Source organism: Falco rusticolus, chromosome 5 (genome assembly GCF_015220075.1).
Source record: "Falco rusticolus isolate bFalRus1 chromosome 5, bFalRus1.pri, whole genome shotgun sequence".
Taxonomy (NCBI): domain Eukaryota; kingdom Metazoa; phylum Chordata; class Aves; order Falconiformes; family Falconidae; genus Falco; species Falco rusticolus.
This window is the reverse complement of record NC_051191.1, coordinates 35,182,402-35,202,216: the sequence shown is the minus strand read 5'-3', so window position 1 is coordinate 35,202,216 and position 19,815 is coordinate 35,182,402. Positions and strand designations below refer to the sequence as shown.

General features: G+C 41.9%; 1 protein-coding gene across 1 annotated transcript; it reads right to left on the bottom strand.

Moving 5' to 3' along the window:
- Positions 1 to 819: 819 nt before the first annotated feature.
- Positions 820 to 18,571, bottom strand: BEST3 (bestrophin 3). Its single transcript, XM_037389255.1, has 9 exons — positions 18,420 to 18,571; positions 16,609 to 16,703; positions 15,797 to 16,030; positions 10,377 to 10,531; positions 9,587 to 9,664; positions 9,073 to 9,225; positions 5,603 to 5,683; positions 4,089 to 4,240; positions 820 to 1,749 (listed from the first exon to the last, which is right to left on the bottom strand). The coding sequence occupies exons 1-9, from the start codon at positions 18,569 to 18,571 to the stop codon at positions 846 to 848; spliced, it is 2,004 nt and encodes a 667-aa protein (XP_037245152.1). The 3' UTR covers positions 820 to 845.
- Between the last annotated feature and the right edge of the window lie 1,244 nt (positions 18,572 to 19,815).

The window sequence follows — 19,815 nt, the reverse complement described above, 5'->3', positions numbered from 1 at the left end:
AGAGTGGAGCCCTAAGCTCAGGTGCCCCTGCAGCTCCATTAGCTCTTGAGTGAATGCAACAACCCTGTCATCACTAGGGAAGTCACCTGGGAATGGCGGTTTACAACAAACAGCCACTAGTTACACCACATACGTGTTCCAAGGAACAGAGACCAAGGCCCAGGCCTCCCACACCCAGCTCATCAGCAGTTTTGCCTCTTTCATTTTTCTTGATGAAGTTAAAAATACAGTCCTTTTATTTTTCCACTATGCAGTGGCATAACTTCATCAGGAGCAGGGCAGGCTTTTGCCCCACACAAGTGAGGAGCCTGAGTTTTCAAGCGTTCTTCCAGGCAGTGGGAGATGGTGGGCTGAATCTCCTCAGGCTGAGGAGGGAACTGAGCCCACAGCCCCCCTTCTAGCCACTTGAGTAGAAACCAAAACTGCTGGTGAGTCTCACAAGGATGTCATGGACCATAATCTGAAGGAGCAGCCAAAGGTAGCAGCGTTCAGGGCAGATCTGAAGTGGACAGACCCACCTCTGCTCTTCTGATAACATTGGTGTTTCCTCTAGGTGAGCCTGCACAGCTCGCTGCCATGTGCAGTAACTGGTTTGCATCCACTCCTGAGGATCCCAGTTCTCCTCATAAATGTTTTCCGCACAGGGTCACAGATCTCAAGCCAGTGACCAAGTGGCTTAAAGCATGTCACTGCAATGCCTCCTGTTTAGGTGCCCACATCCTCTGTTGGATCTTGCTCAGGACTTGTCTGAGCATTGTGTCTGCCCTTCTGCACTTTCAGCAAATCTGTGTGAGACCACTTTCAGGAGAAGACAAGAAGTTCAGTCAAACGCAGGGGAAGCATGGTCAAAGTTTTCTTTCATTTTTTTCATTAGAAAATTCTACGATGGCTGTTTCTTTACTCTCCAGGTTTTCCCACAAGTGCTGCATCTCAAATGTCTCTGGAGCAGCAGCAGTAACATTTTTTCCATCACTGAAGGTCCTTTGTTGTAAAGCTGTCCCAGAATCTGTTAAAGGTGGTGTAGTGTCAGCATTTGACACTGCACTGTGACTATGGAAGCTCGGTAAACTCCATCGCTGAAGGTTTCTCTCATCATCTGTCATGAAACCAGCTATGTTGCTGCTATGGGGTTCATGCTTGGGCTCCCCTATCACAGTAGGAAGTGACTGATGCACCTCAGAGCCTGGGAGGTACGTTGTAATTTCTGGGGGGAAAAACGGATAGTCCAGAAGAGTCCTATTTGCCTCAGCTAGGCTCCTTTGGAGCGTCTCTTCTGGCAAGCTTGCGGTGCGCTCTGTCGGCAGATCTGGTTTGCCCAGCACATCAGTTGCCTTCTCCTCAGCTTCAGAGATGACAACCTCAGGAACTGGCTTGTTTGTCTCGGAGGAGGTGTCACTGTCTCCGAACGGTGCCTCGCTCCTTGAGGTTTCATTTATGGGTCCTAGATCTCGGCTACTGTGAACTCTGTTGCTTCTGTCAATTCCATCATGTTTCTTCTTGAAGCTTGAGGTAGAGTGCCTCCCTCTCGTGTGCATTTCCTGCAGCCGTCTGATGTGCCCTTTCTCATCTGCTGGGAAGAACACCGAGTTCTCACTTGTCTGCCGACTGTAGCGCTGGTGAGCTGGGGAAGAAGGACCCTCATGGACGCTAAGAAATCTCTTGACTCTTCTCAGCACTGAATGTTGCCTTCGGTGTTTCTCCTCTTCCCAGGGCCACTCTTCCCCATAGAGAAATTCAGTATCAGCCAGCCTGCCAAATAAAGCCAGGTAGTAGGTGTCACTTACGTATAGGAACTGTGTGGCCTGCCTGCACATATATCCTGCTGTCTCAGCAGGAAGACATAGGAACCAAGGCCCTAGTGTGTCCCCAAGGAAGGGCATGAAAGGGGTGAGGGTGCCAGGAAATGCTGCCTTTGGACCAGCCAGATGACACAGACAGCTCTCCACATCCAGGTGTCTCTTCTCCTGAGGACTAGGCTGGGAGGGCATCCAGCCAGCCATCTGGCACCATTTTGTACCTGGGCTGCAGCCTCTGTGGCATCGCCACATGGTTAGGTTTGTGCTTAGGGTGAGGGAGAGAGAAGAAAGAAACCCTGGTTGGTGCTCCAGGTGCTTTTTCAGGAGAATGCTTTGGGCAAAAATAACACTGATAAAGCTACTGCTGGAAGCAGAGTGCGCTGGTTTCAAAAAATGTTGGAATTACTCAGATGACCAAATCTCACTTACTTTTGGGCATGACAGTGTGTCTGAAAGTCACTGAAAGCTGCACCTGGTACTCTTCTGCTTGCCCAGCCCTGGTGGTTCATGAGAACAACTATTGCTGCATCTGCCAGGCAATGCAGCATACATTTCTGACTTGCTGCACCCCAGAAGACAAGCTAAACTGGCCCAGTTACCTGTTCTAAGGGCAGGTATGGCAAAGGCAAGGAGCACGGGGAGGCAAGCCTAAGCTGGAGGGACAGAGGAACTTCAGCATTTGTGAGAATCATAGAATAGTTTGGGTTGGAAGGGACCTTTAAAGGTCACCTAGTCTCACCCTCTCCTGCAATGAGCAGGGACATCTTCAACTACATAAGGTTGCTCAGAGCCCCATCCAACCTGACCCTGAACATTTCCAGGGATGGGGCAACTACTGCCTCTCTGAGCCACATGTTCCAGATGTCAGCTTGCGGGGACTGGAGAAGACTTTGGATTTGGGCTCAAGTTTTATATATTTGCTTTGGACTTGGATGAATTTTTATACCTACTTTTGAAGTCTGCCTAAGAACTACCCGTTTTTTTTAGTGAGGTGAACAGAGAAACAGTTCAGAGGAGAAAATAGTTAATAAAAAAGTCAAAACATCAAAGTTGTTTGCATTTCACAGGGGCTAACATGGAACTATTTTTCATTCACTCCCCCTTCATTTTTTGTGTGAAGTCCTTCTTACTAAAAGTGGTTTGCAGGCTTCATAATGTTTCTTCTTCGCCACCTTTTCCCCCTAGCAATTGCAGTGAGATAAATTATATTCTGTGAGGTTTTCTTCTTTAATTTTTTACTTTTTTTCTTTACTTTTCTTTTGGCCATTTTATAGTTTTTCCAGAAGGAAATAATTTCTGAAAAGGCTGTGTGTGATAAAAGGAACTCATATAAACCATTGTTCTTTGTAGTAGAATACATGCAAAAATGGAAAAATAAGAGGAATAAAAATGAGAAAACACCAATTTCCAGGCCAAATTAAGTAAAAAATTAAGCACATTTTATTTTGATAAAGGCTGGAAAATTTTAGAAAAATTGAGAACTTCTTGAGGTTAAGTTTTAAAGTTAAAAAAATGGATGCTATAATGTTTTTTAAATGATTTTCAGATAAAAATGTCTACGTGCCTTGGTATTTGCTCAGGCATGGTGGTATTTAAACTTACTAACCTGTTCTATATTACAGCATGTCACGAGTGTTTAAATTCAACAGCTTCTAAGCTAACTGGCCTATCACTGATTTCTCGTATAGAACCTGACAACATGGGTCAATCCTACAGCCTCTATGTGTTTCTTTGTAACAATGGTTCTGGTGTTGATCTCTGCAAATAACTCCTCTTCATCCCTTCACTAAATCTGACCGTTCCAACTTCCATGGCTAGATTATTAGTGAATGAAAAGTCATACAATGTTTAAGATAATTTCTTGTTTAACTTGACAAAAATCTGGACTGATTTTAGCTATCAACATGAACAAGCAAATGAATAGCTGTTTTGCTGATTGGAGGATGTATGAAGAAGCTGCAATAAACAAAGAATTATTAAGAAAGTCAAGTCACTGTCTTCAGGCACTATCCTGTGCTCAGACACTATCAACAAACCCTCCCTGCAAACATACTCTATTTATTAATTACACAGTTTAAGCCACGGGTGCACAATGTGTATGAGCACATGGATCACCAGAGACATCACTCCAACATCAGCCTGTCCACTCCCTCCTAAGATCATTTCCCAATTCCATATTCCCCGCTCACAGTACCATCACAGCCCTCAGCCCTGTGCTGACTGTCCGTCAACATGGGCTGTAGGGGTGATGACCTTTCTGATAGCTTGAAAGACCCTTTTAGTGCCACTCACCCCATTTCAATAGTCGACCCAAGAAATGAAGGAATGCAGTAATCAGCCGCTGCTTTTGTGTACGGTGGCCGGGCAGAGGAATCATTCCAGTAAATATCTTTCTCCATCCTTGGTAGATTCATGTGCATCTCGTCCACTGCTAGAAGTGAGACCTTAAAATTTTGGTATACATCGTGTCACTTTCAGCATAGTACAGTTTATGAACTATTACTCCTACTCCTACTCCTACTCCTACTAATCTGCTTTGTACTCCCTGGGTCAACATTCCTTTCAGAAACCCTTTAAAGTAAGCTGTGTATGCTGGCCTGGGCATCACTCAGTATTCTAAAATATACCCTCTATACCCTCCTACACTCATGAAAGCATAAATTTTATTGTAACTTGAGCCTTCTGTGCTGCAAAGATATTGTGTCAGACTGAAGTCCTTTCCTCATGCATGATGTAGTTAAATAGACATGTGATCCTCCACACGCTATGGGAAACCTGTGTAGAGTATTAGTTGTGCTCCTTAACATGTCCAGAGGTCCAGAAGCTTTATGATAGGCTTCATCCACATTTTAAGACATTCAGAACCAAGTATGTGATCATCCTGCTCTAGGCCTTCCAATACATTCTATACGAAGGGCTCTGAGGCACCATAGCACGAGTAGCCTGAAGTGGTGTTAAGCCAGAGAGCATCTTCGGCAGCATGAAGGCCTTTGGCACTCCTCAGCATACCTGCATTGCTTGCTCTGCTTAATATGCTGGTTTGCTTGCTCTGCCTTTGCTCCCTCTAATACCTGGGCTCTGCTTTGCAGTCTCAATTGTCCCCGGCAGATGTGGGGTCTGACAGCAGCTCAACCCAGTGCTTGGCTCTACCTGCAAGGGGAGCAGTGGGTGCCATCGAACCTCTTCATGTCTTTGGGCCCCTTCAGGGCACGACAGACAGGGGTTGTTTGGGAATGGGGGTAACTGCAATAAATCTGTACCCTGCCCATCTCACAGCTCCTGCTGCTGAGGACATTGGCTTCTGTGCCAACCACAGATGCTGCCATGGGCAGCAGCATCACAACATGAATCATACAGCCCTGCTTATAGTTTAGGGCCCTGCTTGATCTTTTTGGTATCTTCACTGTCTTCATTTTTTTAAAATGTCAGATTCTTATACAATATGGTAATGTCTAGACAATCAGATTAGCAAAACGTGTTCTTATTTACGTGGGAATAGATGGCTTTGTGGATTTTGCAGGATTGACCTACATTACATGTTTTTCCAGGCATAACGTGAGCTTATAGTTTGAGGTCAGCTGTTTGCATGGTTAGTCAGGCATTGTAAATGCCAAATACCAAAATCAAGATGCATTAGATTGTAAAAGGAAAATTTGGGGATCACAGACATAGGTGCTCCTTCGGGGAAAAAATTTGTTTTGCTGACACTTGTTGCCCTTAATTTGCACCTCAATATAAGAAATAGGATTAAATGTAATGATAACCTATGGTACAGTAAAGCTGGAAGTAGGAATAACAACAGCAACCTGTAAATTTCTATCAATACACCAGTTAGTTTCAAAATCATCATCATCTTCTCCAAATGGATTAATAAGTTGTTCAGCGACCTGAAAGGAAAATGAGACAGTGAATAGAGGTTGGCATGCCATGTCAGGACTGCTGCCACAGAGAAAATAGGATCGGATTTTTCTCTGTCTCCCTGCCTGTCACTTGCAATCATCACTTGAGCTCCCGTATGATGGTTTTGCCAGCCTAGCGAAGGAACAGCTTGCTTTCCCCACAGAGTCATTCCTGCGTGCCTCGTTGGTGCTGTCAATCATGATTGTTGTTGCTGGCCTGCTGGGAATTGAGACATGTCTGGGCCACAGTAGTTATCACGTAAGATAGTCATTACCTTTCCTTACTGTTCTCTTTGGCTGATTTAAATGAATGATTTAGCAGCTAGAGGCTCTGTTATTGCATTACAGTCTACGATACTCCACCAGCCCAATGGGGTCAGTATTCCCAAGCCCTGCAGCTGGAGTCTGCCGGAGAGAGTACAGCTCATCACTCCAGCTCAGCCCTCAGCCTTTGCTGCTTTATCAGGGGTGATGCTGATGGCATTCCTCTGAAACTTTTCAGGAAAAGCAGCCCACCAAAAGACTTGACTTGAGTGGATGCTGTGCATCATGCTAGCCAAAGCCAGGAGACAGGACCTGAGTTTGTCTAATTCAGCCTGCCATTTGGGTTTCTGTACATGAAGTGATTAAAGCTGCAGGGGAAAAGCCCATCCTGTGGACGAGACAACCAGTGAGCTCAGGCTGTTTTGTGGTGAGGCGCCTTAGTCTGGGAACTGGGCTGGGAAAGGAAAGCTCTCTAGCTGCCCATGGTCTTATCCAGTCCTGCAGCCCCCCAGAGGAGTAAATAAATGGAAAACCAACCAGAGACTGTCCCCCTATCCCCATGATCACCGAAGTACATTGTGGGGAGAAAACTCATAGCTGCTGGGGGAGAAAAAAAAAAAAGATGAAATAGGAAAACTTAAAACCCCCAGATTTTTAGGAAATTCAGACTGCTTCTCTATTTCTCAGTTCCTTGGTATGTTGAGGTTAAATATTCTCTCCTTCTTTTTGTCTTTTAAGCCCCAGTTTTGAAGCTGATCACATTCTTACTGGCCCTTCCAAGCCTTCCTGGTGGTCACCAGGGCCATGAGCAGGAGCAGTGGCCAGGTCCTTGGTTTAACGTGGATATGGGTAAAGCAACAGTATGATTAAACAGCCCTGGTCATGAACTTTGCTATGGACAGCTATGATCTAAATAGCTTATAATAGTAAGGCTGTCACTCCACCGCTATTTATTCTTCTGCACCTCTAGGCTGTACCAGTGGGTAGGCACTTGCTGACTTTCCTAGGCCACCACTTCCCAGGCCAGTGGTGGAAGAGAGCAAATGAACTGCTGAGCAGACTAACACAACAAAACCACCTGTAAGGCAGGAGAAATGGAAAGGAAACAAGGGGACACCTCTACTCACACTCATTGGCCTGGCTCGTGGCATTAAATTTTGGGTATAGCTATGGAAGTGCTGCAATAGGAATGAGCCAGAATGCAGACTGTGGCTTTCCAGGGAAGACCCTGGATCAGCTTAGTGTAAACCGGGGAACACCACCCAAAAATCCACTGCAAAACCTGTCACATGAACTAAAAAAAGTGAGGAGGGCTGGGACAGAGGGAACAGCAGTGGTGGCCTTTTGCTTGGCTGACTGGGTCCTGGCATGTGAGATGTGACTTTAGTCTCCAGAAGGGAATGTAGTGCTGTACAACTAAGCCCTGTCTTTGGATGGTCTATCTACCCCTGTAACGAAAATGGACGTTTAGAAGTGCCCCACGTGATGGGAAACTTTGCCCCTGTATTGCAGGTATAACAAGCCAGGCCTGAGGCCAAGGAATGAGCTCAGTTTAGCCATCATTTCTGAGAAATCGCCAAGTTACTGGAAGTCAATAGCTCAGGGCCCTTTCTACAGCCTGGCAGCCAAAGCCCAACATACTCAGCAGGAAGCTGGCTGTAACCTTCAAGACAGAAATATCCTGACTTGGGGACACTGCAGGTTTGGGCAAACCTCCGGTCTGAGGGAGCACTGCCAACATTAAATTTGTTTTTTAAACCTGCTTCTACTCCCTTTCATTTCCTTATGCAGAAGATTTTTCAGTTACAATGGCATCTTGTACCTGCTGTAGCCAGGAGCTGGCTGGAAGCCCTGAGCCTAACTGGAAAAGATGCTACTGACAGCCTTGGGTGCCGATGAAGGGGAAGCCATTCCCTCCTCAGGAGCACCAGCAGGGCAGTCAAGAGGAACAGTTTACAGTTTTGTAACCCACTAGTAAAACCCTGGAAGACATTGCCTAGAGATGAAGTCTCACATTTCTGCAGGAACAACGTGTTCCCCTTGCCACATCAGCCTCTTTTCCTTTCTCTCCCACTTCTGTCCAGGCTGGTCCCCATGTGGCAAATCTCCCTGTCCCCTGCGATTTCCTAGGACGCAGGACTAGAGGAGCTTGCCCTGATCAGGCACTTTACTTTGCCTCAGCAATCCGCCAGCTTGGTGTGCTGCCTTCTCTACTCTGCCCTTTGAAGCTGGCTGTGGGAAAGGGGCTCTAAAACTGTCCAATTTTGTGCAATTTATATTCCAACAGAAAAGTTAGCTCTAAGTTTCCAGTCATGATTAATAATCCCAAAAGGAAATCTTAATGCACATAGACCCTAATTTACCAATTTGCTTTTTATTTGAAACTTTTTTCCAGTTAGTCTACCTTGATACTTACTGCAGAGGAGAGAACTGCCATGAGGTATGTGGCTTAATTACTCAACTACTAGATCGATGGTGATGTGTTAACTGAACAGGCATCAATGGGCTGGTGGGTAGCATCCAATTCCTTCTATAACTCTTCTTTTTAATGAACGTTTTTATGCAGTGGGGTTGTGGCCAATATTAGCTGTCACTGTTTGATAGCCCTCTGGAACTGGACACCCTTAATTGGCTGCATCTGATTAAGTTAACAGCAGATACTAAAGGCTGTCTTTGATCATAAGAAGAAAGTATGATCAATCCCTTTCAGCCCATGCCAGGTCTGCAGCAATATTTTCCCATCATACAGCAGAGTGGGAGAAAGGTTATTTTTTTAATCTTTCATTTGTCATTTTATAGTTCAAGTCCTGAGACCAAATTTTGCTGGAGTAATTCTCCCTTGGGGAGTTGTTCTGGTTCTACCAAAATGGACTTTTTCAGCTTCCTGACCATTTCTTACTATAAAATCTGTCAGGTGGAATTAAAAATGTATTGTATGATGTTTCTTTATGATCACAGGACACACTGGGCTGAGTTCAACTTTGGTGTAACTCCATTAATCTTCAGTGATTTTACATTATGCCACAAAACTGACACCTTGGTTTCAGCTCTGACATCTTTACCATCCTGCCCAGGGAGGGTTCCCCCATGACCTGTGCAGAAAGCTAGTTTACCTTGAGCCATCCTGCGTAGAAGAAGAACTGTAACAGTGTGAAGATTGGAACATAAAGATCCAAGTCATGTCCCTGATACCCTTGATCAGTATCCAAAAATTGGCGCCCTATCAGGCAGGCAAAGAAAAAAGTATAGACTGCAAGAGTAACAACCTGCAAAGGACAAAACTTCATTTAAATTGTGCAATAATACAATCTTATGCATAATAAATATGTATTTGCCATATAATTTACAAATCTGTAGAGAGGCCACAGGAATAATTATGGCCAGGAACAACACCCAGGAAACATAAAAACATTTCAGTGCTACTCTCCCCTCTCCCAGGTTATGAGCCTTCTAAAAATCTACACATTAAGTATGACTTAAATGGTTAACCAAGCCTCTAGGATCCTGTGGGAGTCAACAAGTGCTCAACAGCTCGGACGCTCTGGTCAAGTCTATGGATGCTTTGCATCAAACTCCCTTTTTGTGGAAACTGTGTTTTGAACTTTGTGAAGGATAATAGCTCAGTACCTGGGTATAGACCAGTGGAATTCCAACCCAGTCATAACCAAACAAAAGACTGCACCAAGACCGGTACTTATTCATCTCCTAAAAGGGGAAAAAAAAAGAAAAAGAAAAAAAAAGAAGGAAAACCAAACCACAACATACTAGAATTGCATGGGGTTCAATTCTAAATTTCAAATACTTTGTTACAGTTCATTTTTGCACATATAAAAAGACAGGAGGGTATGAAAGTGTACTATATAGATTGATACCAGAACGATATCCAGCACCCCACTGTCACATTTGAATATTCACTTCATTTATGGAGTTGGAATGCTTAGTGTATTTAGTATATTACATACTTCTTCACAAATTATCCTTTGTTTCTATCTTATCCACAGCCTAGTGATACATGAAAGAGAATGTGCTATATCATAAAAAGGATGTCTGACCACTTAATGAAATATTCAGGGAGACTATCTGCATTGAAAATGATATTAAAATCTTCAAAATGTCAGATTATTTCATATTTTTTTTACCTGCAGCAACAGAACAAGTATGAATTTAAAGTGGTGTTACAATGATTTTTTCTCATCAATTTGTTGCTTCAGTTAATACCTTCTTAGTCATATAAATACAATCCCAGCAAACTGCTGCTGTGTGCTTGAGCGTACATCAGTACACAAAGGAAAGGGGGATAAATCCTGAGTATGATCATTTAGATGACACTGGAGAGCTGTGCACGCTAAATCAAATTATGTAAGTGAAAAGCTACCACATAGCAATTTCAGGTTAGTTTTTTACTTTTTCTACTTACGTTCATCAGTGTCTGCAGATCTACGCTGTCTCGGATTCTTCCCTCTTTTCGTGCCTTTGATGCCAAATTCCCAAACCAGACAAATGGGACCCAGTATTTCAGGTGTGGAGACTTAAGGTCATCAAAAATTTTTCTTTCATATCTTGTCATAAAACCTGTTTACCATGCCCCCCCCCCCCCAAAAAAAAAAAAAAAAGACTTCATTTATTCTGTGCTTCCACTGTTTTGATATTACAAATTTTGAATATGTTTGAATCTGTTTATGTAATATTTGCACAGAACTATGCTAAACACTAATTACAATTTTAACTAGTAGCTTCCTCTTTTTTATGCTTTTTTGCTAGGATAGATCTTGCTTGAAACAATTTATTTTTGCACTAACCAGCTACACAAAATCTTTCATGGTCAATATATGCAATAAATTGCTATTACTGTGTTCTCATATCTGACCACTGACATATTGTAGGTACACATAATGTTAAGAATTGTACAGATTACTCTCTAGTTCCATATTCTACTTTCAGAAAATAATGAACTGGATAGATCAGTCAAGAAACTATGACTTTTCAGCAACGATGACTTTTGGCAACATGTCGACATATGTTGTAAAGGCAGTTATTTGACCTCCAGATTCTGATAATTTTTTGGTAAATCTGCAAAGCAGTGAGCAAGCAACAGAGGATACAAGTGCATGCATGAAACTGAGCTCAACAGAGAGCGTGCCTTCTGCCAGCAAAACACTTCCCTGCCAGATTGCGTTTCATGTTTTCTTTGGGGTTATGAAGGCGTGCAAAGAGATGGAAAGGGAATCATGCACAGAATTCCTGCTGCTAGCGAGCCACGGGGCCAGGTGACACACTGTGGGGCTGCAGGCTGAAGCTGCTCTCTGCCTGGCAGTTTGCCTTGCTGGGGTGCTGGGAAGGTATTACATTTCCCGCAGAGTTCCCCTGGCCTTGCAAAGCCCTGCTTCCCGCTGCCGCACGCAAGTCCAAGGTCAGATAGCAGGGGAGCCAGGGCTGTGTGTGACAAAACCTGCAGCAGAGCAGTCTGCTGCCTGTGCCTGGCACGGGAGCAGCTGGTTTTTGCAGCAACACCCTTACCCTCTTGGGTAAGAAAGCCCTGCTCTGCTGTCCTCCTTCCACCCAGCCTTTGAGAAAAACAACCTCGAAAATTCATTAGAGGAACTTCATATTTTCCTTTGTTCAAATCCTGGATTTTCTGGGATTAAAGCAATCCTCAGGTTTGGAGGATCTTAGGTTTTGCTCAGGAGTGTGTCACCTGCCAGGGTGGGTACAAGCATTCTTTTGTTGTGTTGACATTAGCTCCACGGCAGCCCCAAAATAATTACAAGTTTGAGAACTGAAAATTCAATAAGGGAATTGAGACTAGACAGGATTTTTTTCTAGTCTCCAGCTAGTAACTAAGAATTGGCCCATTGTTGCTAACATTGCTAAAGGTAAGTAGGCCAGCAAAAAATAAATAAATAAATACATGTAAACTCAGTTGTGTTTTGTATAAAAAATGTGAATAAGGTAAAAGGAGATTTGTTACACGTGGTAACCCTCTCAAATATTCTGTTGTTGAGGAAAATGCCACTGCCGTACAGTTGCAACAAATCAACGTGGGAGGTTGAATGAATGAATGCATGAAATGCTGCAACTACTGAGAAGGAACACAAGGAGAGGACAGAAAATTATGTGGAAGAGAAGAAGTTCAGCAGGAAGACACAGTACTCCTGCAGCATTCTGGAATTTGAGAACAGACAATCAGAGCTTATAAAAGGTCCCTGGGCAGTTTAGAGCCAGCTCTCATAATCAACTGCACAGAAATACTCAGGCAACCAGACAAACTGACCTGCTAGTCATGACTCATGACTTCTAAAAGTTAGTCTTTCAGGCTGCCTTTTATTTTTGGCTGGCCAGCCTGCTCATTACAGGACAGGAAAAGATGTTTCTGTCAGGCTGACGGACAGAATATCAGAAAATTGACAGTCTGGAGTAAACACTGCATGCAAGTCACTTGGGAGGCTCTGGGAAGTCATTACCTGGAAGGGCACAGCCCTGAGGGGGTCACAAAGAACAGCAAAGCTCCAAGGATCAGTTCAGCTCTCCACTGAAACTGGTTACCTTTTTGTGCAGAAAAGCTCAACAAAGCCTTGTTCATTTAACAATAACATTTGATTTGACATTATTTTAAAAGTTATTTGTGTTTATATTAATTAAATATTCTCTTTGATGATTATTAATAATGCGTAATATCCTTATCACATTAAATATTAATTCTGGATTGCTCTTACTGCTGGGAAGGTTATGGCAAGGCAAACAACATGCAGTTCAGAACAGCCTGCTGTTATTGCTGCAGTAAAGAAACACTTTATATTCCATCAAATACAGGGGAAGATATCAAACCTTAGTTATTAAAATTAAATTGTTTCTAAATATAGCCATACTATCTTTATTCAAGAGTATTCAAAGAATTGACTGGAGAAGTCTATGAACAAAATAGCTGGTTTTGACAAGCACTGGAAGACGGGAGCAGCTCCAGAAAATGGGTAATATTTGGCAAACACTCTGCCAAGATCTTGAAAAGGATGATCTAAGGAAGGACAGGGCACTGAATCCTTGCAGAAGCATGAGAAGCTTGACATGGGGTGCAATCAATAAAGAACCAAAGGATTCAAAGTGAAGAGTGCCAGCCAGAGTGACCTTATGGGAAAATTATTGATGAGAACACAGGCCTGGCTAGAAGAAATCACTGGTTTTGTCCCTCCCGTGATTTGCAGAGTTTTCAGTTCTCCTGTCAAAACTGAATGTTTTGACACAGGACTGGCTCAGGGTACCCTCAGTAAGTACTCTGGAGACCAGTAGTTAGAGAAGAAGGAACTGAACAGCTGTCATCTTCCACATCTCCAGGTACACTAACAATGATCAAGTAGATAAAAGTTTCACTTTCTGCTTCTGTGTTATGTGGGAAAGAGTTAATTTAGGTACTTCCTTCCAGCAGAGGGTTTGGGACTGCAGACTTCAGCCATGTAGGTATTCACGTTGCGCTGAGCTCACACCTCATGTTTCTCTTCAGCATTTCCTATCAGCTGTTTTGGGCGGTTCTCTGCCCAGCTGCTGACTCATTACTCATGTTTAAGACTCATGTTCTTGAGCATCCAACTTCCCTATTGCACCTTGCAGCCAACCGGATTGATATGCTCAGGACTGCCGCTAGGCATTTGACACTTACAGCATACGTGCTGCAGCACTCAACATCGTAACGTCATGAATCTACATGCATCTACTGCCTAGAGCTTCATAAAAAATGCTAAAAAAATGAAAGAGTTAAGAGGAAGATCCAGCACTGAAGACTGTGTCTTGGAAGGAGACACTATAGATGGTGAAGTTCGTAAGTTTGTTCAAGCCTTTATGCACTCTGCTAACAGGCAACTATTGAGAGAAAAAAAGGTGTTCTCATCTAATTAGAAAAAGAACAACCCAAATCTATTACAAAATCCAGTGGCTAGAAGATGACTCTATGCAAGTTCAGACTGAGAATAAATTTTCACTTTTCAGCAGTGAGGTCCCCACAGTGAATGTCAGTTCATCTAGGATGAAGTGTGGTCTCCAGTAGACCCAGCTGAATTTTAAATCAGGGCTGGTTATATTCCTAGAAGGTATTATAGCTCAGTCAGAAATTGCAACAGGATAAAGGGTGTTGTTAGTTAGCTTTTATGCCTTGTGTTATGGATGAGTCAGACTAGATTGTTATGATACTGTTCTCCGATTTTAGATCTGTAAATTTAAGCAGTTCATTTGCTGAAAAGTAAAATGTGTAGCAATGGTTATGGTGTGGCAGTTCTCCGTTTGATAGTGAAATGCAAAATCAGCACAAGTTGTTTCTATGATGACTGTGCTGTAAGTATCAGATTCTGCTGCTCATGTTCATATTAAATGCTGCTCCCCCATGCAGTCTGATATGTAATGCCATAGGGAGACAGGGAGGGTTTAATTGCAGAGTACTGTCTAAATCACTGGATGTTAATAGGAGCAAAATATATCCTCAAGTGCTCAGTACTGCATCAACAAAAATTCTGTGGCTCAATATGCATTAAAACCTACAGAATATGTACTGAAACCACAGAGCTGCCTACACTGTCAATGCTTAGTTTATAGTAGAATATTTTCCACTGTTTAAAAAACCAAAACAACCAAAAGTTGTTTTCCAGTCTACAATTTTTGTAGAATGCGGTGACATTTTGTTTCTTTTAGAACAGATTGTCTTTAGCAATAGGGAGGCAGAGCTGGATTAGCCTGCTGGAAATGTTGTAATTTTCCAGTGTGTACTAGAAGCAGATTGCTGGGGAGAATGACAGAAGCTTCCTTGACCTCTCACAGACTCAGGTAAACAGTTTTGTTGAACAGCACAAGGAAGAGAACTTCAAAATCTAACTGAATCCAACATAAATGATTTTTTTCAGTAAGATGAGAGCATTCTGCCGGGATTTTTTTTTAAATATCCAAAGCTTCTCACACGTATTTGAAATGTGTATGTGTATATTTTAACTTGCTACAACTTTGCTTACTAATCTCTGCCAAAGGAATAATTTTAAGAAATGCAAGACATTCAGTAAAAAATGTATGATATCTCCTATTTGGAACAGATCCCCGTGTCTCTGCACTGGTGTGCTACCCCTGACGCTGACCACGCCAGTCAGAAGGCACCGCATCAGACCTTGCCTTTAAATACTCAGCCAGCACCCAGTCCTTCATAGACAAGCAAAGTCTTACATGATTGAACTCTCTTCCCCATCACCACACCTCACTGTTATCAAAACAAACAGAAAATGAAGACATGCTTAATACATAGTATATTTATCCCTGAAAAACTGTGAGGTTGTAAATTTCAAAAAAAACCCTTTGGGGCTGGGTTTTTTTAAGTACATCACAACACTTAAAATGTGCAATCTTCTTAAAATAAAATGACATAAAGCTGAACTTGTGAAGTGCCTGCAGAGATCAGTCTGTGATACATGCAACGTCATATCCTAGACATCAAGGAAATGCCACATAAGAAGCCACCGTTCCTACTGCATTGCAATTACATTATTTTTCACACTTTGGAGAACATTGTACCTGCTCCATATGCCTGTGTGTTTGGGGCAGGCCTGCATCCTCCATGATGTCTGAAAGTAGATTGACTTAAGAGTCTCAAACTCATTTGGTTTCTATAGTGTTGCTAGATGAAGACTTTAAGAGTATTAAAGATGCACATTTAAGGGCACATCATATAAGCCACTGACAAAAACGTGACAGCTTTTACATGGGTTAGTATGAGGCACATGAGGCCAAAAAGGTAAGAAAAAATGAGTCTGGGTCCTTCTGTCCCTGTGCCCCCACCTCTGAGGAAAGGAAAGAGAAGGATGATTCCAGTACCTGCTCCTACCACATGGTCCATGGTGGGGAATCTTTTGTACACGGCTGTGCTCACAGAGCGAAAGATCAGCAGGGATGTTAAATTCACATAACGCATGAGAGTCCTCCTTAACAAGCGCCCATATTCATCTCTGCCCTGCACACAGCTGGAGATGAGGAACATCAGACGATCTGGCCACGGCAAGTTCACAAACTGGTTCCACCAGCGATTCACCACCAAAGTAACGTAGAAACCTAGGGATCAGAAGGAAAAAAGTCCAGTGCCTATCAGGATTTCTGTTTAGGTTACTGTAATTTACTTTGTGGAGTGTTATTCGTATCACTAAGCTGCTACATTTCCCAGAATAAATGCAGTAAGTCACGTCAAAACCCAGGATCCAATCAATGCTAATGATTTAATAGACACTGCAACCTAATGGCCCATTCCAGGTGAGTATCTTGTACCCATGAACTTCCAGATTTCCTCTTCTGTAGTAAACCTTGAGTGGATTTACTGCTTTGAATTACTGCTTTGAAGGATGAGGCACAATTTATCAGTGTTAGTGGGCATTATACCTATATCTAGATCTATATATCTACACATACACACACATTTTACTATTTTCTTGGTATATTAAGAACATGAGCATAAATGTTGATGTGACAAAATCAACTTGAATTTAAGGAGACCTGCTGGAAGCCAATGATTTTATCATCATCCTCTAGCTTCCCATATGCCCCTCAGCTCTGAAATGCTTTCATGCATGGACATTCACAAGATGTCTGAACAGAGACAGCGTTGGAGAGTAATTTCACATGTAACCGGTACTTACCAAGCACAAAAGTTACCGGGATTTGTTCAGCATATTTGTCACAGTAAATTGATAATTTTTCAAAGAATCGTTTTTGGCTACCTGTAAGAAAAAATCTGCAGCAAAAATAAAATGTATCTGTCCTTTCACAATATTCTGGCACTAGATACAAAGTGCAAATATGTATAAATAATCAGGTATGTGCAATTGGGAGCAACCTTGGCTAATGTCTTCAAGTGAATTCTTAAAGGTGAAATGCTGAACACATTTGGCATGTAATAAAGAAGCTGGAGGAGAAGACAATATTATTGCCTGGTCTTTGCAGTTTTCTCATGATAATTTGCAATTTTCTTATGATTTGACTACCACTACTAATTAGGATCAATACACCTGGAGAATTAGTTTGCTGTCTCATACAGACCAATGATAATAGTAAGCTGTAAGTCTGCAAGTAGAGCTTGCTCTCCTTTTTCAGGGGGCTAGTTAATAGAAATGCTCAGGTCTGCTTGAATTGCAAAAGGTTACCAATCTCAAATTGCACTTATCTGAAAATGTTACATTGTTGCAGCAGTTTTTTTGCTCTTACTCCTACAAAATTTTTCTTTTCCAAAAGCAGAACAACTGTATTTATTTTGCAGTGAGGAAAATATTCATCAGATGATAGAAAATGAGTGGAGCATGGCAGCTTCTGTCCATGGAAAAAGATATCTAATGAAATAAAACAATATCAAATATAAACAATTTTTTATTTGTATAGATGATTATTACAGTTATTCTTTGATTTAATATAATAGGAACACATGACATATATTTGGTGGGTTTTGCTTACAACTGTGCGATAAAACCTGGAGTGCATATAGAAAGCTTTCCATAGTGTATTTACCTTGGTCTTTAATTGCCTAACATTTCAGTAAAGCTAGATTAATTTAAATAAATGTAAGACTCTGGTGTTACTTTACATATTAATGCTGTAATTTGTTTTCCAAGTTTACAGGTATAGGTTACTGAACATTTTTGAAAATTAGTAATTATTCACAGACAAACTGAAGCTCATTTTCTCCTTGCTTTACATAAAAAGCAAGCACTGAGTTCTAATTACAGATCAAGAGCTGAATCATTATTTTGATACTTCTGTGTAGTGTACTTCATCAATTAGAAGTGTCACTGTACTAATTGATATATTGCATCTGTCATACAGGTGTTTAGTTCACACCTTGGTGGAAGAAGCAACTCTCCTAACGTGACCCTCCCAGGTGCTGGGTGAGACACAGCTAATAACCACGTCTGGTTTCCGTGCAGTTTTGCTTGGCCCTTGTAGGCTTAAAAATAAAGTTTGCATGCTGTTCTAGCTCTAAGCAAAACTTTGCTTTTCCTGACTATGTAACCTGGCTCTCACATTATTACTCTTCAGGGTTATTAAAGAAATTACCACTGAGCAACTGAAGACACAGTTCTGCAAGTAGGATGAAAGGTCTATACTTATTATTTAAAGCAGAGGCATGCTCGCTGCTGCCAACTCAACATCAGAACGATAAAAGCTGTGCAACATAGGCTAGCTATGGGTGTTTACTCAGCCCAGCTTCAGTAGGATGGCTGCTCAATGCTGGGCTGAAAGTAGAATCACTTGAATATGATAGACAGTATTTTATTTATATCTTACATGCTTTCTCTGGAACATCGAAGTAAACATGGAAAGGAAAGCACATTAGAAAAGGTCCAAGGAAAAGACAATAACTATGTAGTAACCTCCCCCCGTTGTTCATCAGCCTAACACTATGAAGTGGGAAACTTCAGTATAAGATTTAATGAGAGGTGCATTGGAAAGAGTGTACCTGTATAATACACTTATCGCTGTGTAAAGAGTAGCAAAAACAATAAATTCTCTGTACAGCAATTTGTAGATACTGCCTTTCCACTTTAGGAGTAATCTGTGAAATCCAAAGAAAGTGGCATTTGCTACTTTGCTGGAATAAGTGACTGTCATCGTCTTGGCAGGCTGTGCCTAGAAACAGTAAAAGAGAAGCAGGAAACCAACATTTTAGACAGTGTATCCTAACCTGAATGCACCCTTGCATAGACAGATACATAACTATACATGCACATATACACATATAATAGTATATGTATAGATAAATACATCCTGTTTGTATTTATATACATGGAAAGAGAGAGAAGAACAAAAATCTTGCCATTACAAGCCCCGTTGATGATGAGAGGCTGTATTGGAGCTTTACCTCAAAGACCACCCAAAAGCAACAGCTTGCAGCAAATGTGGCCACCTGCCTTGGTGGCAGCAGCAGGGACATGTTACATCTCTGAAGCCTCTGCTTACTCTCAGTTTGCTCCAGTCTAGTGTGAGCAAAGAAAAGGAAGTACATTTCCTTGAATATTTTTTTCAAAATTTTTCAGCTTTTCAGCAAGAGAAGCAAAGCTAAAGTCCACAAATGCACCTTCCTCCCCTGACAGTATTTTTAGCTGGCTTTAGTAATTATACTTATTTAAAACCAAATGAAATTTGGAGACTGCCTCTTTTATTAACAGTTACAACAGCAGCTGAGATCAGCTGGGGAACCCTGTTATTTCTTGTCTTGGCAGCTAGACACACTCGTCAATACCCATGCATTGCATGGCCATGCAAAAAAGCCATAGGGTTGTTCAGGTAGGCAGTGTGCAACACGACGTCATTAAAGCAGTACCAAAAGTATACAGGTAAGTATTTTACACTGAGTTTGTTATTTGCTTACCCAGAGTAGGGAGATGCTCCAGGAACTTTTATGTGCTTACAAAAGACCCCTGACTCCAAGTGTGGATTGAAGCAGTTTTGTACAGCATGGAAGAATGGGAGTAACTAAGATAGGCACAAAACCTGAAGGTAGTTATTCTGTGTCATAAATATGTTTCTTGTCTATATTTTCTTGATACCACTGTAGATCATTTACTCTCAGAAAAAAATCTGAATGCTAATATATGGCTTGTATTTTATGCAACTTGGCTGTGTCTCTGATGCAGAGCATAAAGTAAGCCATTAAAATTCAGCTGTAAAAGTACCACTTTCTCTTTTAGTCACCAAGGGAATCAGCAGGGAAAAGACACCATAAGCCTTCTATTGCTGACAGACTCTCCTCTTCTCTGCAGAATGGCTGTGCAAGGTTTGCCACTGTGGGCTTGGAGATTTTTTTTTTGTGTTATTTTTTCTTTTAAGATGCACGGGTTTTATTCTTTAGCATC

What these genes read in the sequence shown, in the direction of transcription:
- BEST3 (XM_037389255.1), bottom strand. Translation starts at nt 18,571, where the DNA reads ATGACAGTCACTTATTCCAGCAAAGTAGCAAATGCCACTTTCTTTGGA. An exon ending in ATCTGCAGACACTGATGAAC is followed by an intron (nt 9,665 to 10,376) that starts GTAAGTAGAAAA and finishes TTCCCCTTTTAG; the next exon opens with GAGATGAATAAGTACCGGTC. An exon ending in GGGTCGACTATTGAAATGGG is followed by an intron (nt 1,750 to 4,088) that starts GTGAGTGGCACT and finishes TTTATTTGGCAG; the next exon opens with GCTGGCTGATACTGAATTTC.